General features: G+C 38.2%; 1 protein-coding gene and 1 non-coding gene across 5 annotated transcripts in view; one reads left to right on the top strand and one right to left on the bottom strand.

The window, feature by feature from the left end:
* The window catches only part of Fzd3 (frizzled class receptor 3), an 81,569-nt gene that overhangs the window by 41,966 nt on the left and 20,204 nt on the right, over nucleotides 1–19,399 (bottom strand). For 3 of the 4 annotated variants that reach the window (XM_045131341.1, XM_045131342.1, XM_045131340.1), the window contains exons 3-4: nucleotides 7,927–8,123; nucleotides 1,050–2,067 (exon numbers count right to left, since the gene is read on the bottom strand). In XM_045131341.1, coding sequence (XP_044987276.1) covers nucleotides 1,050–2,067; nucleotides 7,927–8,123 — 1,215 coding nt within the window. Of the gene's footprint in view, nucleotides 1–1,049; nucleotides 2,068–7,926; nucleotides 8,124–19,399 lie in introns of those variants that run through there. The other variant, XM_045131343.1, reaches the window with a different exon arrangement.
* On the top strand, nucleotides 17,297–17,433 carry LOC123453921. The gene has a single exon (XR_006633091.1). It is a non-coding gene; the product is annotated as a small nucleolar RNA SNORA2/SNORA34 family (small nucleolar RNA).

Genomic DNA, 19,399 nt, shown 5'->3' with positions numbered 1-19,399 from the left:
TTTGCCTTTTATCATTCAGATTAACTTCCCCTTGGGTCCTTGTTCAATTCCCTGCTGGCTGGGACAAATAAATAAATAAATAGATAAATATTTTTAAATGCCCCTTTGTCTTAATATCTGGGCCCACAAATTTACAGAATATGCATTTAAAAAATTAAAAGCAACTCTTGCTCCAAAAGAGTTCACCATCTACTAGGGAGAAAAGGATAAGTTAACAAAAAAGTACTTAAAAGGTATTAGAGAATGGACAGGTAGTTGGTGGACATTCAGAAAAGGAAACCTGGAGGATGAGGAACAGGAGGAAACACGTTTGAAATTCTTTAAAAAAAAAAAAAAACACCTTGTTTTAAGAGGAAGAAAAGAAGGTAATAGTTGGGGGCTTGGGTCCTCTGATGTACTTTCCTTGACCACAGTCCTAAGACTAAATCTCAGCTAGTCACTTACCACACATAAGCAAGTTATTTAATATGTGTAAGCTTCAAATGAGATAGACATTTATGAACTTTAAATTAGAGAGGATCTCCAAATAAACCTCTAAAGTTCTTACCAGATCTGAAATTCTCCAACTTTATCACTTTGAAACTCAAAGGTACATCACCAAATATTCAGCACGTAAACAAGAAAAACCAAAACCATAAGTTTGTATACCTGTACCCTTATTTTTGCAAAACTGTCAAACAGTTCTTAATCTGATGATCAGTGAAACTGCCACAGAAAATAGTGCCTTTTTACCAGTTTATAGCACTTCTCCTTGAGAACCTTGACTTCCAAAGAGATCAATAAGTTGTTTCATGGTAATAGAAATAAATTGCTTGAAAAGCACATAGCTTAAAAATGTAAATCTTCTTTGAAAATTAATGCCTCTACAAATGTATATTATGTATTTACTACAATTTGTTAATTATCTTCACTTTAAAATATTAATAATATACAAGTTTAAGGTTCATGAAGAATTAAAGAATTAAAAAAATAAGATTGATTTTTTTATATTAATAGGCCTTTCTTTCAAGATTACACATTCTGAAATTTGTAAACAGAATGTCCCTTACCTGAAATGGACATGGAATGTGATATTCCCTGCAGCGTTCTTGTATCCACGTTGTTTCCCAGATGCCACGGTAAGCTTGCTCATAAAAGTAGCATCCGATGACAACCAAGAGAGGAACAAGATAAAGAATGCTGAAAACACCAATCCGGATCATAAACTTCACTAGTTTGTCTTGGTTCTCTTTTTCTAGCGGAATCTCAATTCGAACTCTGTTTAGGGATATAATGCCAGCTAAGAGTAGAGAAACTCCAACTACCACATACAAGCAGAGGGGAGCAAGAACAAAATATCTTAATGCATCAACATCGTAGAGGCCAACAAAACACACGCCACTAATATTGTCACCTTCAATTTTATTCATCGCTAAAAGGATGATAGTTAGAGTTCCAGGAATGCCCCATGCGCTGGCATGAAACAGCAATGCCTTCTTCTCAATAGCTTCACTGCCCCACTTTGGCACAGCTGCTAGAAACCATGTGATGGTAAGAATGACCCACCAAACACTGCCAGCCATAGTGAAAAAATAGAGCACCATGAAAAGCATGGTACAAGCTTTGTTGTGAGATCCTTGGGTCACGGTAGAAGCTTTATACTGTGCAGGGCTAGATGCATTGCAGGCTACTCGGTCCTCCAGTAAAAACCCAATGAAGAAAATCAATGATACCATCATGTAGCAGACTGCATAAAATATAATGGGCCTTTCAGGATAACGGAATCTTGTGACGTCAATCAAAAAGGTTAAAAAAGTAAACAGCGTGGCAGAGAGGCAAATAATTGAAATCAGCCCTATGAAATATCGAGCAAATGATAGCTCCTCTCTCCTGAAGTACATATTTGGACATGGTGGTGAACAATCTCGTGTGCGCAGAAAAGAATAACCAAGATCAGGATCGATTTTCAGCTCTCTGGGACACCAAAAGCCATAGTCTCTCTGCACTGCCACTGGGGCTCCTTCAGTTGGATCTCCAACTAAATTCAAATCCACAAGTCGAGGATAAGGCTCATCACAATCTGGAAACCTAAGAGACAAAAGATGTGAACTATTTTTACTTCTAGAGAAATCTGCTGCCAACTACAGATTTCAATTTCTACATTTAGCATCCATGCTCTCACTTATTCCTGTCTTCTTGGAGGACAATTACATAAGCAGGAATAAAGTAAATGGTGATATAATAAAGAAATGGTGTGTTGAGCCATACATGCAGATTTTCTATAGTTAATGACATAATGACATGGTTTTAAACTTAATTTTACCTTTAAAATCAGCACTCCAGTAAAAGTCAAACACAGCTGGGTGTGGTGGCGCATGCCTTTTATCCCAGCATTTAAGAGGCAGAGGTAGGAGGATCACTGTGAGTTCTACACCAGCCTGAGACTACAGAGTGAATTACAGGTTAGCCTGGGTTAAAGAGAGACCTTACCTCAAAAAAACAAAAACAAGCAAGCAAACAAACAAGAGTCAAACATAGCCATCAATTATAAACAGTATACATAGCATATTTACTAAAGACAGTTTTCAGAATATAGTTTTAAAATATGAAAATAGCTGGGTGTGGTGGTGCATGCCTTTAATCCCAGCACTCGGGAAGCAGAGGTAGGAGGATCGCTGTGAATTGAAGGCCACCCTGAGACTCCATTCCTGGTCAGCCTGAGCTAGCATGAAACCCTACCTTGAAAAACAAAAACCAAAAATATAAAATGTGAAAATATATAGATACAACAGAAGAGTAGCTAGAAGTTTAAATTTCCCTTCAGTGTATTGGCCACAGGCTGGAGAGATGGCTCAGTGGGTAAAGTGCTCTCCATGTAAGCATGAGGGCCTGAGTTCAGATCCCCACAGCCTACATTAAAGCTGGACATGGTGATATGACATGCATCTATAATCCCAGCACCAGAGAATTGAAGACAGGAGGATCCCCGAGTCTTGCTAGCTTGTCTAGCTAAATCAGTGAGTCCTGGGTTCAAAGAGACCATGTCTCAAAAAAAAAAAAAAGAAAAGAAAAAAAGTGGAAGAGCAATTGTGCAACACATACAACACCAACCTCCGGCCTCCACATGCTGTACACATACAAATATGCATATTCACTTGCAAGAGAAAAATTATGGTCAAAGGTACTGTCAGTGAGACTATCACAAGACAGCCTAACCAATGGGTTAGTTTTTAGATTTCACATTTACTCTCTAATTATCTTTTTTTCTTAATTGCTGGTGATGGAGTCCATAGCCTTTGTACATGCCAGGTAAGTGCTCCATCACTAAGCCACACCCCTTCTCAGTCTCTACGTGTCTTACTGGCTAATTTAAGGGCTCGAATGGCACCTAGCTCTTTCCTACCATCCTTGGTTTCTCTGTTATTTTAAAACTTTGACGTGCATAAAATTTGAAAATATTTTTAAATGCAAATTCTAAATATCTATCTATCACCACAAATCATATTTCAGAATGTTTACGGTTAAGACTCAGAAATCTGTATTTTGACAAATTTCCTAAAGGAAAAAATCCTCAGGACAAAAAAAAAAAAAATTGAGCTGCAAGCATACTTACATAACTAAAGAAATTGTTCTCACCATTTCCTTCATCTTTACTTGTCTTCCTAATACCTGATTCTAAAACTGCAGATTCCCACTAGTCAGCTGTTTCCTCTTTCAAATACTTCCCCAAACTAGCATTTTGGGTAAGTCTGCCCCATGCATGAAAACCATAGCTGATTACTATCTTAAAACCTATTTTCTAATACAAAGCACTTTTTTTCACAAGGCTTCAAATTATAAAGACAATTAACAGAAGTTTATTACATTCACAGAACCCCCCTCCCCGAAATGATCTCTGTCTCTGAGTACAAGAAACACAAGCATAAGCACAATACACACCACATGGGTGCGGAACACAAGGCAATCAAAACACGTATGAAATACAAATGATAAAGGCAAGATTAACTACATCAGGGAAAGGCAATGTGAAAAACTTCACAGAACAAGTCCCTCAAAACTACACTGACTACTTATTTAAAAATTTTTGGTTTTTCGAGGTAGGATTTCATACTAGCCCAGGCTAACCTGAAACTCACTGTGTGGTCCCAGGCTGGCCTTGAACTCACTATGATTCTCCTACCTCTGCCTCCTAATACTGGGATTAAAAGTGTGCACCACCATGCCTAGCGATATTAAATTCTGAATTAGTATTTACAAGTATTAGCAGCATGCCAATCAGCATTCTAGGTATGTGTGCATAAACACTGATGTAAATTTTTAAGCATATAACCATAACAAAGTACTGCTATGTATTTTCTATAGAAATATGCCATTAGTCAACTCAATGTCTACACCTGAATATCAAATAAGCACTCTCAATCTTTAACCCTTCCAAAACCAAATGTGGCTTCCAAGCCTCAGCCTTCCACATCTAAGTAAGTGCTAAGTTCATTTTTCCATTTGTCTTGGGACCATCCCCCATTTCTTCTGCCTGGACTGCCTTTACTCAGATGGTGGTATCACTTGTTCTCTCACTTGACTCATGTCCCTGATCCAAAGCTTCTTTATTAATAAGGTCATACCATATATCACCTTCACTTGTCTCAACCTCAGCCTGACTTCCCTTCCTCATAGACTTAGATTGTATTTTGTGAGCCACTGAGCTCTGCTGTACCTCAGACCAATCTGTATCAGTCTTCTTTGTCTGTCTGTCCCTTGTGTAAGGAGTGCTTCCCTGTGTTCAGTTCCGGCTTTCTTTGATCCTATAGCCTTCCCTGGGGTCTTGGCTCACTGATTTTAAATGCCATTTACATACGCATGGCTCCTGAGCTAAATCTTTAACTTTGAGATCTCCTTTCTAAGATCTGACTTGAATAATCATCAGCTATGGAGCTCCCAACCTAACTCTGTCTCACATACTCAATTTCATCATTTCTAATATTGATTTTATTTTTTTTCTCAATTTTTATTAACATTTTCCATGATTATAAAAAGTATCCCATGGTAATAGCCTCCCCCCCCCCCCACTTTCCCCTTTGAAATTCCATTCTTCTGATTTTATTTTTTGTTCCTTGTTTAAATTCTACAGAAGTCATCTCCTATTTCTTTTTCCATTGAACTTAGCTCCTATGTCTAATCAGTTATGAGTTCTGTCGATTTCATCTATCTATTTTTACATTAGTCCCTTTCTTACCACTTCATCTAGTTCTATTTTACTTATTTAGTCTTAAAATTTATTTATAATGTCCCAACTAGTCTCTCTACCAGTACTTTTTTCCACTTTGAGCTTGTCTTAGGCTCTGCTCCTTGTTAGTTATCTTTCTGATTACTTAGGTTAGGATTATATGCATATCGTCTTCCAAAATTCACTAATTCAATAAATAATTCAATAAAACTGACTGACTTTGGTGTGGCAGACTCTGTTCTAAATGCTGAACAAAACAACATCCCTGTTATTATGGATCAAAAATTCCATCAGCAAAGGTGCTATGGAGAGTAAGCAGAGAATCTCTAACCAAGACAAGTACTTAAAGAAACACACAAAAAAAAGGGCCAGAGAGATGGATTAGTGGTTAAGGCGCTTGCCTATGAAGCCTAAGGACACATGTTCGATTCCCAGTACTTACATAAGCCAGATGTACATGGTGGCACATGTGTCTGGAGTTTATTTGTAGTGGGTAAAGGCCCTGGTACACCTATTCTCTCTTTCATAAAATAAATAAACTATTGCTTAAAAAAAAGAAGAAACAGGGCTGGAGAGATGGTGTAGTGGTTAAGATGCTTGACTGCAAAGCCAAAAGACCCAGGTTTGATAGGACCCCCATAAACCAGATGTGCAAGGTGGTGCATGTATATGAAGTTTGCAGAGGCTAGAGGCTCTGGCACACACATGCTAATATTTTCTCTCTCTCTCTCATAGTTAAAAAATAAATTAATTGATTAAAACTGGGCTGGGTGTGGTGGTGCATGTCTTTAATCTCAGCACTCAGGGGAAAGAGGTAGGTGGATTGTTGTGAGTTTGAGGCCACCCTGAGACTACATAATGAATTCCAGGTCAGCCTGGGCTAGTGAGCGAGACCCTACCTCAAAAAAAAAAAAAAAAAATCAATAAATAAAATATATGTCTGTTATGGGGGAAACCAACTGCTCTCTAATTGGAATGGAGGCCTGCTCCATGGGAGGGAATACATACCTGATAATAAAAAATGACAGGGGTAATCATGAGCCCTAGAGGTGTAACGTCTGCTGGTGTCTGGCTAAATGCATATACTATACTCACCAAACTGCCTGGTAAGCACTTCTCTTAATGTTCATACCCATATATTAATGCTACTCTCACTTTTGGTTAGAGCAGCTTCTCTTTCCAGATGGCAGTGACCTTGGAATGACTCAGAAGACACCATAGTGCTGAGAAGAAGTGACAGAGGAGTGCTCAGCACTAAAACATCTCTATCACACCTTCCAAGGCTCAGGGTCTACTGCAGAAGAGGTGGTGGAAAGATGGAACAAGCCAAAGGAAGGGTAGTAGGACTCCTTACAATGCACTCCTCCAGACACAAAATGGCCTGGATATCCATGACCCCACAGTGCCTGAAACTATCTACCCAAGACCATCTACCAACTGAACCTTCTGAATGCTGAGATTACAGGTATGTGCCACCATGCCCAGCTTATACCTATTAGTGTTTCATTTCTTAAAAGAAGATTTGGGAGCCCGGCTTGGTGGTGCACCCCTTTAATCTCAGCATTTAGGAGGCTGAGTTAGGAGTATCGCCGAGAGTTCGAGGCCACCCTGAGACTACACAGTTAATTTCAGGTCAGCCTGGACTAGAGTGAGACTCTACCTCAAAAAAACAAAAAATAAAAATAAAAAAATAAAGAAAGAAAAAGCTGGACGTGGTGACACACGCCTTTAATCCCAGCACTTGCTAACAAAGATAGGAAGATCACTGTGAGTTCAAGGCCAGCCTGGGACTACACAGTGAATTCCAGGTCAGTCTGGACTAGAGTGAGACCCTACCTCAAAACAACAACAACAAAAAATAAATAAATAAAAATAAAAACAAAAAAAGAGATGATTTGAAAGAAAACATTACAAAATGTTAAGACAGGAGAAAGCTAGATTATAGGTATGTACATATTTATTATTTTTTATCTTTGAAATATTTCAGAACATAAGATATGTTAGGATGCTATTATATAACATAGTATCAATTATAACTAATTATAATATTCACGCATACAAAACCATAAGACTAGTCTTTAGTCTAGAAACCATTTATAGTCTGAATATTGGTTGTGATTGAAAAAACACGACATTTTCTGGACTGAGTATGTTAATACATGACAGAAAAAAAAATAACACAACTTCAGTTGTTAACACATATACCATTTAAGTTATTGCTACGATAAGATTAAAAAATGATTACTTCTTTGTATTTTCTAATTTCTCATGTATGGCACTACTTCAATAAATAGAAAAAAAGGTTTAAATAAAAAAAATTCTACTGAATGCCCTGTTTATTTTTACATATATATATTTTATTTTGGGGGTGTTTTCAAGGTAGGCTTTCACTCTAGCCCAGGCTGACCTGGAATTCACCATGTAGTCTCAGAGTGGCCTTGAACTCATGGTGATCCTCCTACCTCTGCCTCCCAAATGCTGGGATTAAAGGTGTGTGCCACCATTTCCAGCTTATAATTCTTAATTATTTTAAGTTTCTTAACTTTCTTCCTACCTTTTCCATCTATTCCTTCCAAATTCCTAATAAAATAAAAATCTCTGACACTACTATTCAAAGTTTATACATCCATATAATCACAAATTCCAAAGAATTACTTCTAAAAAAAAGAAAGAGGACACAAGTATTACCACACACACGCTGCAGCATAAGAAGTGAGCCATACCTACTGCATTCCATATCTTCAGGCCAAGGAACACCAAACATCTCCATGAGCTTCGAACACTCGCTGTAGGCTCGCTGGCACAACCTGCGGCAGGGGAGTGTGACTCGTCCATATTCCATACAAATAGGAGCATAGAGTGCACAAAGAAATGGCCGGAAATCCCGAGAACAATCCAGATTCACCATAGGGTGGAATGGCTAGGAAAAAGTTAAAACTGAATTAGATAACGAACTATAAACAAGCTAAAGCGTTTATAACATTCCAACCCCTGAAGAGCCTGATTAAGTCCAAGAAATAACTCAGTCTTTGTCTATACGCATAATTATTATAGACGGTATTAATGAAGAAGCAGGCTGAGAATCACTAATAATATGACCCATTTTACACAGGAGACACACACACAAAAGATATCACTACAGCTCAAATGAGTAATTCCTGCTTTATTGTTTGGTGATGAGAGCACAAGGGTTTTAAATTTCCTCTATGTATTTTAATTTCTACATTTTCTTTAATTAACATGTATCAAAAAGAGAAAAGGAACTAGTTTAAGAGGAGAAGAGAAGAGGAAGGGAGAAAATAAGCAGTTATACATAATAGTCATTCAGGGCATGGGGTTGGGAAAAGGTCTCTCTCTTTTGGCTAACCATTTGTTAGGTTTAATTTTTTTTACACTTTTAAAAACTTAAAGAGTTACTTAAAATGAAACCAAATGTTGTGAACACAGCTAATACCACAGTGTGATATGAAGGAAAGAAAAAGAAAAGTCGTGGACCCAAACATAAGAATGGGCTAGAATAACCACTGTAACCTCAGGATACATCAAATATCACAAGAAATGTGCACCTTGATTTTCAACTAGTGACAATGTTTTTCCACATAATTTATATAATAATTTGAGTCACTACTGATTTGGAACTGGTTATAGATAATTCTCATTAGTAGGCCTATGTACTAAGAATTTATTTATTACAGAGGAAAAAAAGGTGACATCAAAATAGAAGAGAGACTAGTTGGAAAGAAAAAAGGTTTCAGTGAAGGGGAGATTTGGGAGGGCGAAAAGAGAAGGTGGTAGGAAGGGATTAAGATCATGGTGTATTTAAGCATTATATTTATGGAAATTGTCAATAAAAAGTTTAAAAAGAATTTATTTCTATATTGATGTATAACTAATATCTTCCATAAACCTCTTACAGTACAGTCTCTTATAGTACAGTCAGAAAACTGAGAGTCAATATAACTAATGCCAAAGAAATTATCTGTAAATCAATGTGATAACTGATACACAGCAAAAACTTACATAATTATCATTTGAAAGTATAATGGAGTAGTTGTTTCCAACCAATATTTCCATCAAAAACAACTTAAAAGAGAAATCAAGTTTTAAGTTAACTACTTATCAAGGATAACTGGGTAACTACCATGCAAAACAACTTGAGAGATCCAAAGTGCAAGGCAGACAGCCCGGTGGGCATAGCCACTTTTCTATGAAGGCACTGGTTGAACCCATGGGTAAAGTAACCTGAAAAATCTATTTTTTTTAAGATTTATTTTTATCTGTTTTTTACAGAGAGAAGTAGGGAGAGACAATGAGAATGAGCATGCCAGGGTCTCTAGTCAATGCAAACGAATTTCAGACGCATGTGCCACCATGTGCCTCTGGCTTCCGTGGGACCTAGAAACTCGGACCTCTCCAGCCCTTGAAAATCAATTTTGTGTAGGCTAGTGCTAAAGAACTAAGAAAAGACAAGAACTAAAGATTGAATCAATATTAATTACGTATTGTAGCTATATAAAAGATTGGAGCAGGAAGTAGAAAAGGGTTATAGAGAATCTCTATGTACCATTTTTACAACTTTCTGTGAGTCTGTAATTATTTTTAAATTAAAAGTTAAAGAAGGGATGGAGTAATGGCTTAGTGGTTAAGGCACTTGCCTGTGAAGCCTAAGGACTCATGTTTGACTCTCTAGGTCCACATAAGCCAGACACAAGTGTATGAGATTGCACATGCACATTAAGTACTGCATGCATTTGGAGTTCAATTGCAGTGGCTGGAGGCCCTGGCATGCCAATTCTCTCCCTCTCTCCCCCTCCCTCCCTCCCTCCCTCCCTCCCTCCCTCCCTCCCTCCCTCCCTCCCTCCCTCCCTCCCTCCCTCCCTCTCTCTCTCTCTCTCTCTCTCTCTCTCTCTCTCTCACACACACACACACACACACACAAACAAAGAAAAAGGCCAATCTGTTGGGCTTGCCTCAAAAAAGAAAAAGAACAGAAAAAATTAAAGAAGCCAGGCATGGTGACATACACCTTTAATCCCAGCCCTTGGAAGCAAAGGTAGGAGATCACTGGGAGTTCAAGGCCATCCCAAGACTACATAGTGAATCCAGGTCAGCCTGGATTACAGCAAAACCCTACTTCACAAAACCAAAAAAGGGTAAACGATGGGGCCTGGAGAGATGGCTTTGCAGTTAAAGCTCTTGCCTGCGAAACCTAGGTTTGAATCCCCAGTACCCACACAGGCCAGATGCACACAATGGCACATACATCTGGAGTTCATTTGCACTGGCTGGGGGCCCTGGTACATCCATTCTCTCTATCTGCCTCTCCCTCTCTCAAAAATAAATAAATAAAAGTCATTTCCATACCAACATATATGCATACTATGTATACATGCACATAGATGTGTTGTACTAAGTAATACATAAAATATCAATCAGATAATGATCAATATTAACAAAACCTCCATCTATAAGCACCATCAGGAATTAGAAATTTATTTCAAAGACTACTTTGTGCTGCTTGCATCTGAGCTATAAATACCTTGAGCTAGATCTTAGCTACAAGTTTATTGGCATTGTAATACAAGCACTGTTTTAAAGTGCCCCATACATATTACATCTCAGTCTCATAAGAACTTCATAAAATTGGCACTCACTATAATCCTCATTATATAACACATATGAAGAAAATCCAGACACAGAAAGCTAACTTGTCCAAGGTCATAAAGCTTACAAAGATGGATCCAAGTCAGTCAAACTTTGGTGCTCTTATCCAAAGCCCTTATACTTAACCGGTTTGATTCGCTTAACTTCTGCTCTCTATGCTTTAGTTTCACCATCTATGAAATGTTCTTCCTAACACTCAGAGAACACAATAAAGAACATCTTAAGGCCAGATACAGTAGGCACACCTTTAATCCCGGAACAAGGCCGCCCTGAGACTACATAGTCAATTGCAGGTCAGCCTGGATTAGACTGAGATCCTACCTTGAAAACAAAGAAAGAAAGAATCGAAAATCAACTAGAACAATGTTTTTGTTAAAGCCAAACAAAACTGAAATATCTCAAAATCATGATGTTAGATAAAAGAAGTAAGATATAAGAAAGGTAATACTGTATGCTTCATGTATCTAAAACTCCAGAGCAGCCAGTGTGGTGGTGCATGTCTCAAATCCAAGAAGAAATTGCCACAAGTTTGAGGCCACCCTGAGACTAATTCCAGGTGAGCTTGAGCTACAGTGAGTCCCTACCTCGGGGGAAAACACAACACAACACAACACAACACAACACAACACAACACAACACAACAAAACCCCTCCAGAACATAATCCATAATGACAAAAAGTAGACCCATGCCTGGAACATGAGAAGAGAGGGGAATAGACCACAAAGGGGCATAAGGAAGCTTTTTAGGTAACAGACATGTTTTATACTTTGATTATGCTGATGGTGTCACAGGATCTATCAAAATTCATCAAACACTTTAAGTGATATTTATTGTACATACATTACTATTCAATAAAGCTGTTATAAAAACAAATCAAAGTTAGACATGGTAGGGTATACCTTTAATCCCCGCACTTGGGACGGAGGGGCAGGAGGATCGCTATGAATTGGAGGCTAGCCTGGGACTACAGAGTGAGTTCCAGGTCATCCTGGACCCTACCTCAAAAAAAAAAAAAAAAAAAAAAAAGCAACAAGAAAATCAAAGTATTAATACTTTTCAAATATTTTTATTCATTTGTGTGTACACATGTACACACATGTGTGTGAGATGGGAAAACAAGAATGGATGCATTAGGGCCTCTTGCTGCAGCAAACATTCTAGACACATACACCACTTTGTGTATCTACCTGGCTTTACACAGGCACTGAGTGGTCAAATCCATGCTGGCAGGCAAGAAAGCATCTTTAAATGTTGAGCCATCCTCCCTGGCTCTAATACTCTTTAAATAAGCAAACTGACTTGATTTTAGCCTTAATTTTTTAATCTCAGCAAAATCAAAATTAAACAAGGTAGCCTAGATGCTTAAACTGAGAACAAATATATAAGGAATAGTATTAAAGTTCTATGAAGCAGGGGAAACAAGGAACTTTGGCTGAATTTTTAATGATTCTTACTATTTATTTCCCTAAACAGTAATACTTTTGTTCACTAAATCAAGACCAGAGTATAGGAAGTTTACAAACTGGAGAAGTAACTTTCTAAAACTAAATTTCAGGTTTCTACAACAAAAGTGCACTGAATGGAACCTTATAGTCTTTGTTTAAATTCAAATCAACCAAGCCTTTGTGCTCCCATTCTCTCTGCTTTCAAATTTCCTTTCGTTGCCATAGGAACTGCTAGCTGACAAGCCTTCAAGCGCAGCAACAGCCCAAGCTTAGTAAGAGTGTGAAAAGGGGACAGAGTCAAAGGCTAAAATTTGACTCATGAGAATCAGAATTCCAACCTTTGTCACTCTATAAAGGGTCTGGTAACCATAGAAACTCCACCATACTGGGTTTGGGAGTATTAAGACTAAATTCACTTAATGTGCAATGTAATATAGAATGGCCTTGAAAATTCAAATGTTATTTGTAGCTAGTTTAGATTCAATTAAAATAAGAAATTCAAAAACAACTTTTCAAAATGATAAAAAAAGAATAATTTTGTGTCTGAAAACAAACAAAAACTCAAAACCCTCTAACTTTGCAAAAACACCTTTAATTACATGCATTTCTTTTTCATTACAAACCTTAATTTTCAAAAATGTACCCTGGTAGCCTATTAAAGAAATTCAATAGTCTTTGCAAAAATTCACCATTATCACCTTCATATGCTGAAGCGGAGTTCCTACAATGATTTTCTTAAGTATGTTTTTAGTATTTTCAATTATAATAGATCTGAATTATTATCTGTCTCAAAAAATAAACTTTGTACATCAAATTCTACTACATTTAATAATTTGATTTAAAACAAGTATTCTAAGGTATTCCTTTGAAAATACTTTATCACATTGAAAAATCAATTCAAAAATTCAAAACCTGATATTTTTGTTCCTAAAATCAGAAATGATTAACTGCAAATAATTCTCTACTATTTGTATGTACACTTGTCAATTTAGAAGCTTTTTATTCTGGTTTTACCCTATATCGTAGCTTAAGAAAAACAAAACGGGCTTCTAAAGCCACATCAGGGCTGGTGGAGTGCTTTTCCAGAAGGCACAAGGCCTTGAGTTTGACATTTAACACTGTGAAAATAAATAAATATAAAAAACAAAATAAAACTGGGTGTGGTGGCGCACGCCTTTAATACTTATACCAGCACTTGGGAGGCAGAGGTAAAAGGACTGCCATGAGTTCGAGGGCACCTTGAGACTACAGAATGAATTCTAGGTCAGCCTGAGCTAGAGCGAGATCCTACCTTGGAAAAAAAAGAACAAAACAACTATTCTACTACATTGTTGTTTAGAGAAGTATTTCCTTGTAAATATTAACTTAATCTAAAAATAAGAAAAGTAAGTCTTCTAGACAATGGATGTGTCATAGAAATTAAAAACATAAACTCTAAGAATAAAAAATTGTATTTTCTATCCATAATATGTGAATAATTATTGTTCAAGAGGTACATTACACTAGTCTTTTAGAAAACCAATGAAATTTGCCTGACTTTAAAGCCCTTTAAATACTGCCTGCAATTCTAAAGCCCTTTTTGGTTCTGCAGGATCCTTCTCTCTTAGAAAGTACCACATGCCTTCTTGGTAGCATTAGCAAAGTGCTTCTTTATATATATCAATAATTCAAGCAAAACAATAAATACTAATGAATACTAAATTGTAGGCCTTCCAGTAGAGGAGAGCTTGGATTTTAAAAAATAAAGTATCTTTACTAATTTTAGGATTTTTGTTTTGTTTTGCTTGTTTTTGTTTTTTTTGAGGTGGGGTTTCACCCTGGCCCAGGCTGACTTGGAATTCACTATGGAGTCTCAGGGTGGCCTCGAACTCAAGGTGATTCTCCCACCTCTGCCTCCTGAGTGCTGGGATTAAAGGCATGCGCCACCACACCCAGCCCAGCTATTTATTTTTATTTAATTAATTCATTTATTTTTTAGTCTTTAGAGGTAGGGTCTCACTCTAGCTCAGGCTAACCTGGAATTCACTATGTAGTCTCAGGGTGGCCCCAAACTCACAGCAATCCTCCTACCTCTGCCTCCTGAGTGCTGGGATTAAAGGCATGCGCCACCACACCTGGCTAATTTTAGTATTTTTAAAACACTGTGTGTTAATTAAAACAAACAAACAAACACGGTGTATAGCCTGGGGGTATAACTCTCTGCATGCTAGCATGTGCAAGGAAGGCCCTGTTCAATCCAGCACCCAAGCAAAAACAGCAGCAACGTTTCTAGAGTTAAAAAAAAAAACCCAGCAAATATAAACATTAGGTATTAGAGACTGGGTAGAGCTCTTGCCCAGTAGTACTGATGCTCTGGGTTCAATTTAAATACTACAAAAATAAAATATAAAAGAAAAATATATTTAAAAATGAACAATAAAGCTAGGTGTGGAGGCACACACCTTTAATCCCAGCACTTGGGGAGGCAGAGGCCGGAGGATTGTGTGAGTTCAAGGCCACCCTGAGGCTACCGAGTGAATTCTAGGTCAGCCTGGGCTAGAGACCCTGCATTGAAAAACCAAAAAAGAACATTAAAGAATATGGCTAACACAAACTGTGCTAATAACTCAGAAACAATCACTACTGGCTTTGGTGAAAATCTTACCTGATTAGTTACTCTGTGTGAATATTTGTATTTTTAAACAAAACCAGTATAGCACCCTATGTAAAGCTTTGGCTAAACTACCCCCATGCACTTTTTAAAAATTAACTATGGATCAAGAAAAACAGATTTCTTTTTTTTAGATTGAAGGCTGGAGAGATGGTTTAGTGGCTAAAGGCACTTGCTTACAAAGCCTGATGGCTTATTCAAATACCCAACACCCATGTAAAGTCACATACACAAAATGACGCATGCTTCTAGAGTTCATTTGCAGTGGCATGTCTGTACTCCCCACTCCCACACCTTATTCCTACCCTGCATGCAAATAACTAGTAAAATAAAATAGTTTTGTGTGTGTGTGTGTGTGTGTGTGTGTGTGTGTGTACATGTGCACGCACATACACATGTGTGAGGTCAGAAACAACCTCAGGTGTTGGTCCTTACTCATTTTTGTGTACCTAGTACTTAACACAGCCTCACACATTGCTACTGCTAAATAAATGTTTGAATTAACATATAAATCCCTTAGAGATGGCAGTCGTATGAATAAGGAACTCTGCTTCCAAAGAGTTAAAATTCTAATAAAAGGAAAAAATGTCTTCATTTCAACATGACATACAAACATTGCATGAATAGAGGTGCATATAAAGCATGTTGGTAAGTATGGAGAAGAGAGACAGTAGTGTTCATCATGCCAGGTTCCACAAAGAAAGGAGACCCAAGCCAGGCGTGGTGGCGCACGCCTTGAATCCCAGTACTTGGGAGGCAGAGATAGGAGGATTGCCATGAGTTCAAGGCCACCCTGAGACTACACAGTGAATTCCAGGTCGGCTCTTACCTAGAGAAACCCTACCTTAAAACAACAACAACAACAAAAGGATATGTGAAGAGCCTTCCAGGCAAAGAAAATAACTATTTGTGAATGTCTATCATGCTTCTAATGTGATCCTCGAGGCAAGGGTTGACACTGATATTTAAAACAATACTTTTCATATGCCTAATTAGATTTTTATAACCAATTCCATTATAATGATGGCACAGGACTGTAACTCTCTCCCTGCTACACTGTTTGGAAGTAGTGAAACTTGGGTTTGAATGTTTGGTCTCCAAATTTCATACTTTTATCAATAGTATGATGAATCTTCATGTATCAATAATTATAAGGAGGGCTATAGAAATGGCTCAGTGGTCAAAGGTGCTTGCTTGCAAAGCCTGCAGGCCCAGGTTCAATTCCCTAGTATCTACGTAAAGCCAGATGCACCAAGTGGTGCACTCTTCTGGAGTTCATTTACAGAAGGCCCTGGTACACCCATTTTCATTCTCTCTCTCTTCCCCCCTCCCTCCTCTTCCTCACAAAAATGCTACAGAAATAATTATTATGAAAGAATTTCTTTCTCTGTAAGTACTGAAGATCAATGAGATGCCATTTTCCACCTAGATTGATTTGAGACTGTTATCCTTTGAATCGAACTGTCCCCAGAGGTTCACACTTTGAACACTTGTTCTCAAATAGTAATACCATGTTAGAAGGCTGTGGAACCTTTTAGGAGGTGGGGCCTAGCTGGTGGAAGCAGGTTAATAGGGAAAGGCCTTTGAAGGTTATAACCCAGTGGCTGATTCCAGCATGTTCTCTGCTTTCTGGTGCACTACCTTATGAACCACATATTTCTGCTGCCATGGACTGAGCAACTCTGCTATGCCTTCTCCACTATGAGCACTATAAGTGAAAGACACCTCCTGAACAGTGAGCCAAAATAAATTTTTTCTCTCTTGTTTCTGTTAGGCATACTGTCACAGTGATGAGAAAATTTAACAGAGGCAAACCAACAAAGAACATATTATACTGAAACAGGCACTCCTTTTTGTTTATTTGAAAATGGAGAGAAACAGAGAGAGAGAGAAAGAGAGAGAATGAGTATAGGCACACCAGGACTCTTGCCACTGCAAATGTACAGATGCATACACCACTCTCTGCATCTGGCTTCGTGTCGGTACTGGGGAACTGAACCCAGGCCATTAGGCTTTGTAAGCAAGCACCTTAAGCTGAACCATCTCTCCAGCAACCCCTCTTTTTTTAAGGTAGGGTCTCATTCTAGTCTAGGCTGACTTGGAACTCACTCATTAGCCTCAGGTTGGCCTCAAACTCCTGGTGATCCTCCTACCTCAGCCACCTGAGTGCTATTTTTTATAATTCGAAATGTCCCTCTTCATATACATGATTCATACCTTAAAATAATATTGTAAAGACAAAATTAACATATATTAGGAATTTTAAAATGGGAGAATAGCTAGCCTGACTTAAACCTGTGGGACAGCCAACACTGAACAGAGAAGGGAATAGACTGGTCCTGAACCAAGGCTGGTAGTTTGCTGAAGCTTCTGGTTTCAAGGAGGAGCCCAAAGATATATCTATCTGTGGTCTGTTGACCATTTCAGAAACATGGAAATGTAATGGTCAATTCATTAAAAAGAGAAAAAAAATTAAATAGATACAGTGTGCCTCTATGTCCTTTTTACAACTTTTTTAGCTTGTTGTTTCTTTTGAGGGTCTCACTTTGTAGACTAGGCTGGTCTGGAACTCACTGTATGGCCCAGATTGGCCTTAAACTCATGACAATCCTACTGTCTCAGCCTCCTGAATGCTATGATTATAGGCCATGCCCAGTTGTTGTTTTTTAAATCAATTCGCAGGTTTTTAAAAAATTTTGGTACTTATTTATTGGGGGAGGGTGGAGGTAGACAAGAGAGAATGAGGGCACCAGGACTTCTAGCCACTGCAAACAAACTCCAGATACATGCACCACCTTGTGCATTTGGTTAACATGGGTCCTGTGGAATCAAATTTGGGTCCCCAGGCTTCACAGGCAACTTAACTGCTAAGCCATCTCTCTGGGTGGGGGGGGGGTTGTTTTGATTTTTTTCTTTGGTTTTTCAAGCTAGGGTTTCCCTCCAGCCCAGGATGACCTGTTACTACGTAGGCTCAGGGTAGCTAGAACTCACAGTGATCCTCCTACCTCTGCCTATGCTGGAATTAAAGGCATACACCACTATGTCTGGCCAATTTTCAGAATTTCTTTAGAAACAATTGTATTTATTTATGAGAAAGAAAACTGGCATGGTAGGACCTCTTGTAAATGAATTCTATAAAGGATCACTGTGTATATCTAACTTTACATGGGTTCTGGGGAACTGTACCCAGGTCATCAGGCTTTACAAACAAGTACCTTTAGCCACTGAGCCTTCTCTTCAGCCCAGTTCTCAGAAATGTTATTAAATTTTTCTTGTGAACCTTTAGGTTTAATTACTTAAGTTACATTCTTAACACAAAACAAAAGCAACAACAATAAGTGGACTCAATACATACTTTAAGCTGTTCTTTTTTTTAAAAAAATCTAAAATTAATGACTTTATCTCAAAGTCCCTATTTGTTGTTGGCTTTAATTTTAAATTGATTTATTATTTGTTTATTTTTTCAAGGTAGAGTCACATACTACCCCAGGCTGACCTGGAACTCATTCTGTTGTCCTGGGTTATCCTCAAACCTCTACCTTCCAAGTACTGAGATTAAAAGGTGTATACCACCATACCCAGCTTTTAATTTAATTATTTTATTGTATTTCATTTATTATTATTATTATTTTTGTTTTTCAAGATAGGGCCTGCCTCTAGCCCAGGCTGACCTGGAATTCACTATGTCATTTCAGGGTGGCCTTGAACTCACAGTGATCCTCCTACTTCTGCCTCCCAAGTGCTGGGATTAAAAGCGTGCACCACCATGCCCGGCTTGTATTTTACTTTTTTTTTTTTTTTTTTTTTTGGTTTTTCGAGATAGGGTCTCACTCTAGCCCAGGCTAACCTGGAATTCACTATGGAGTCTCAGGGTGGCCAGGAACTCACAGCAATCCTCCTACCTCTGCCTCTCGAGTGCTGGGATTAAAGGCGTGTGCCACCACACCTGGTTGTATTTTACTTTTTAATGAGCAGGAGTGCAAGAGAGAGAGAGAGAAAATTGGCACGCCAGGACCTCCAGCCACTTCAGATGGGTGTGCCACCTAGTGTGCCTGTGCAACCTTGCAGTTGTGTCACCTTGTATGTCTGGTTTATGTGGGATCTGGAGGGTCGAACATGGGTCCCTAGGCTTTGGAGGCAAGTGCCTTAACTGCTCAACCATCTCTTCAGCTCTTAATTTTGTTTAATACACTAGCAAAAATCCACTCGTGTGTGAGAAAACACATGGCACTGTTTATAACAGTAAAGGACAGGAAAAAAAATCTCAAGCGCTCATCAATAGGTACTGAATGAAGAAATATTACATATCCAATGGAAGGAAGGAAGGGAGGGACAGAAAAAAAGGAAGAAAAATAACAAGAGCTGTCTATGAGAAAGTAGAGAAATTAGAATCTTTGACGTTTACTGGTAGAAATCTAAATGGTGTTGCCACTATA

The sequence above is a fragment of the Jaculus jaculus genome, chromosome 12 (genome assembly GCF_020740685.1).
Source record: "Jaculus jaculus isolate mJacJac1 chromosome 12, mJacJac1.mat.Y.cur, whole genome shotgun sequence".
Taxonomy (NCBI): domain Eukaryota; kingdom Metazoa; phylum Chordata; class Mammalia; order Rodentia; family Dipodidae; genus Jaculus; species Jaculus jaculus.
Note: the sequence above shows the minus strand (reverse complement) of the source record. Positions and strands in the feature narration are given on the sequence as shown.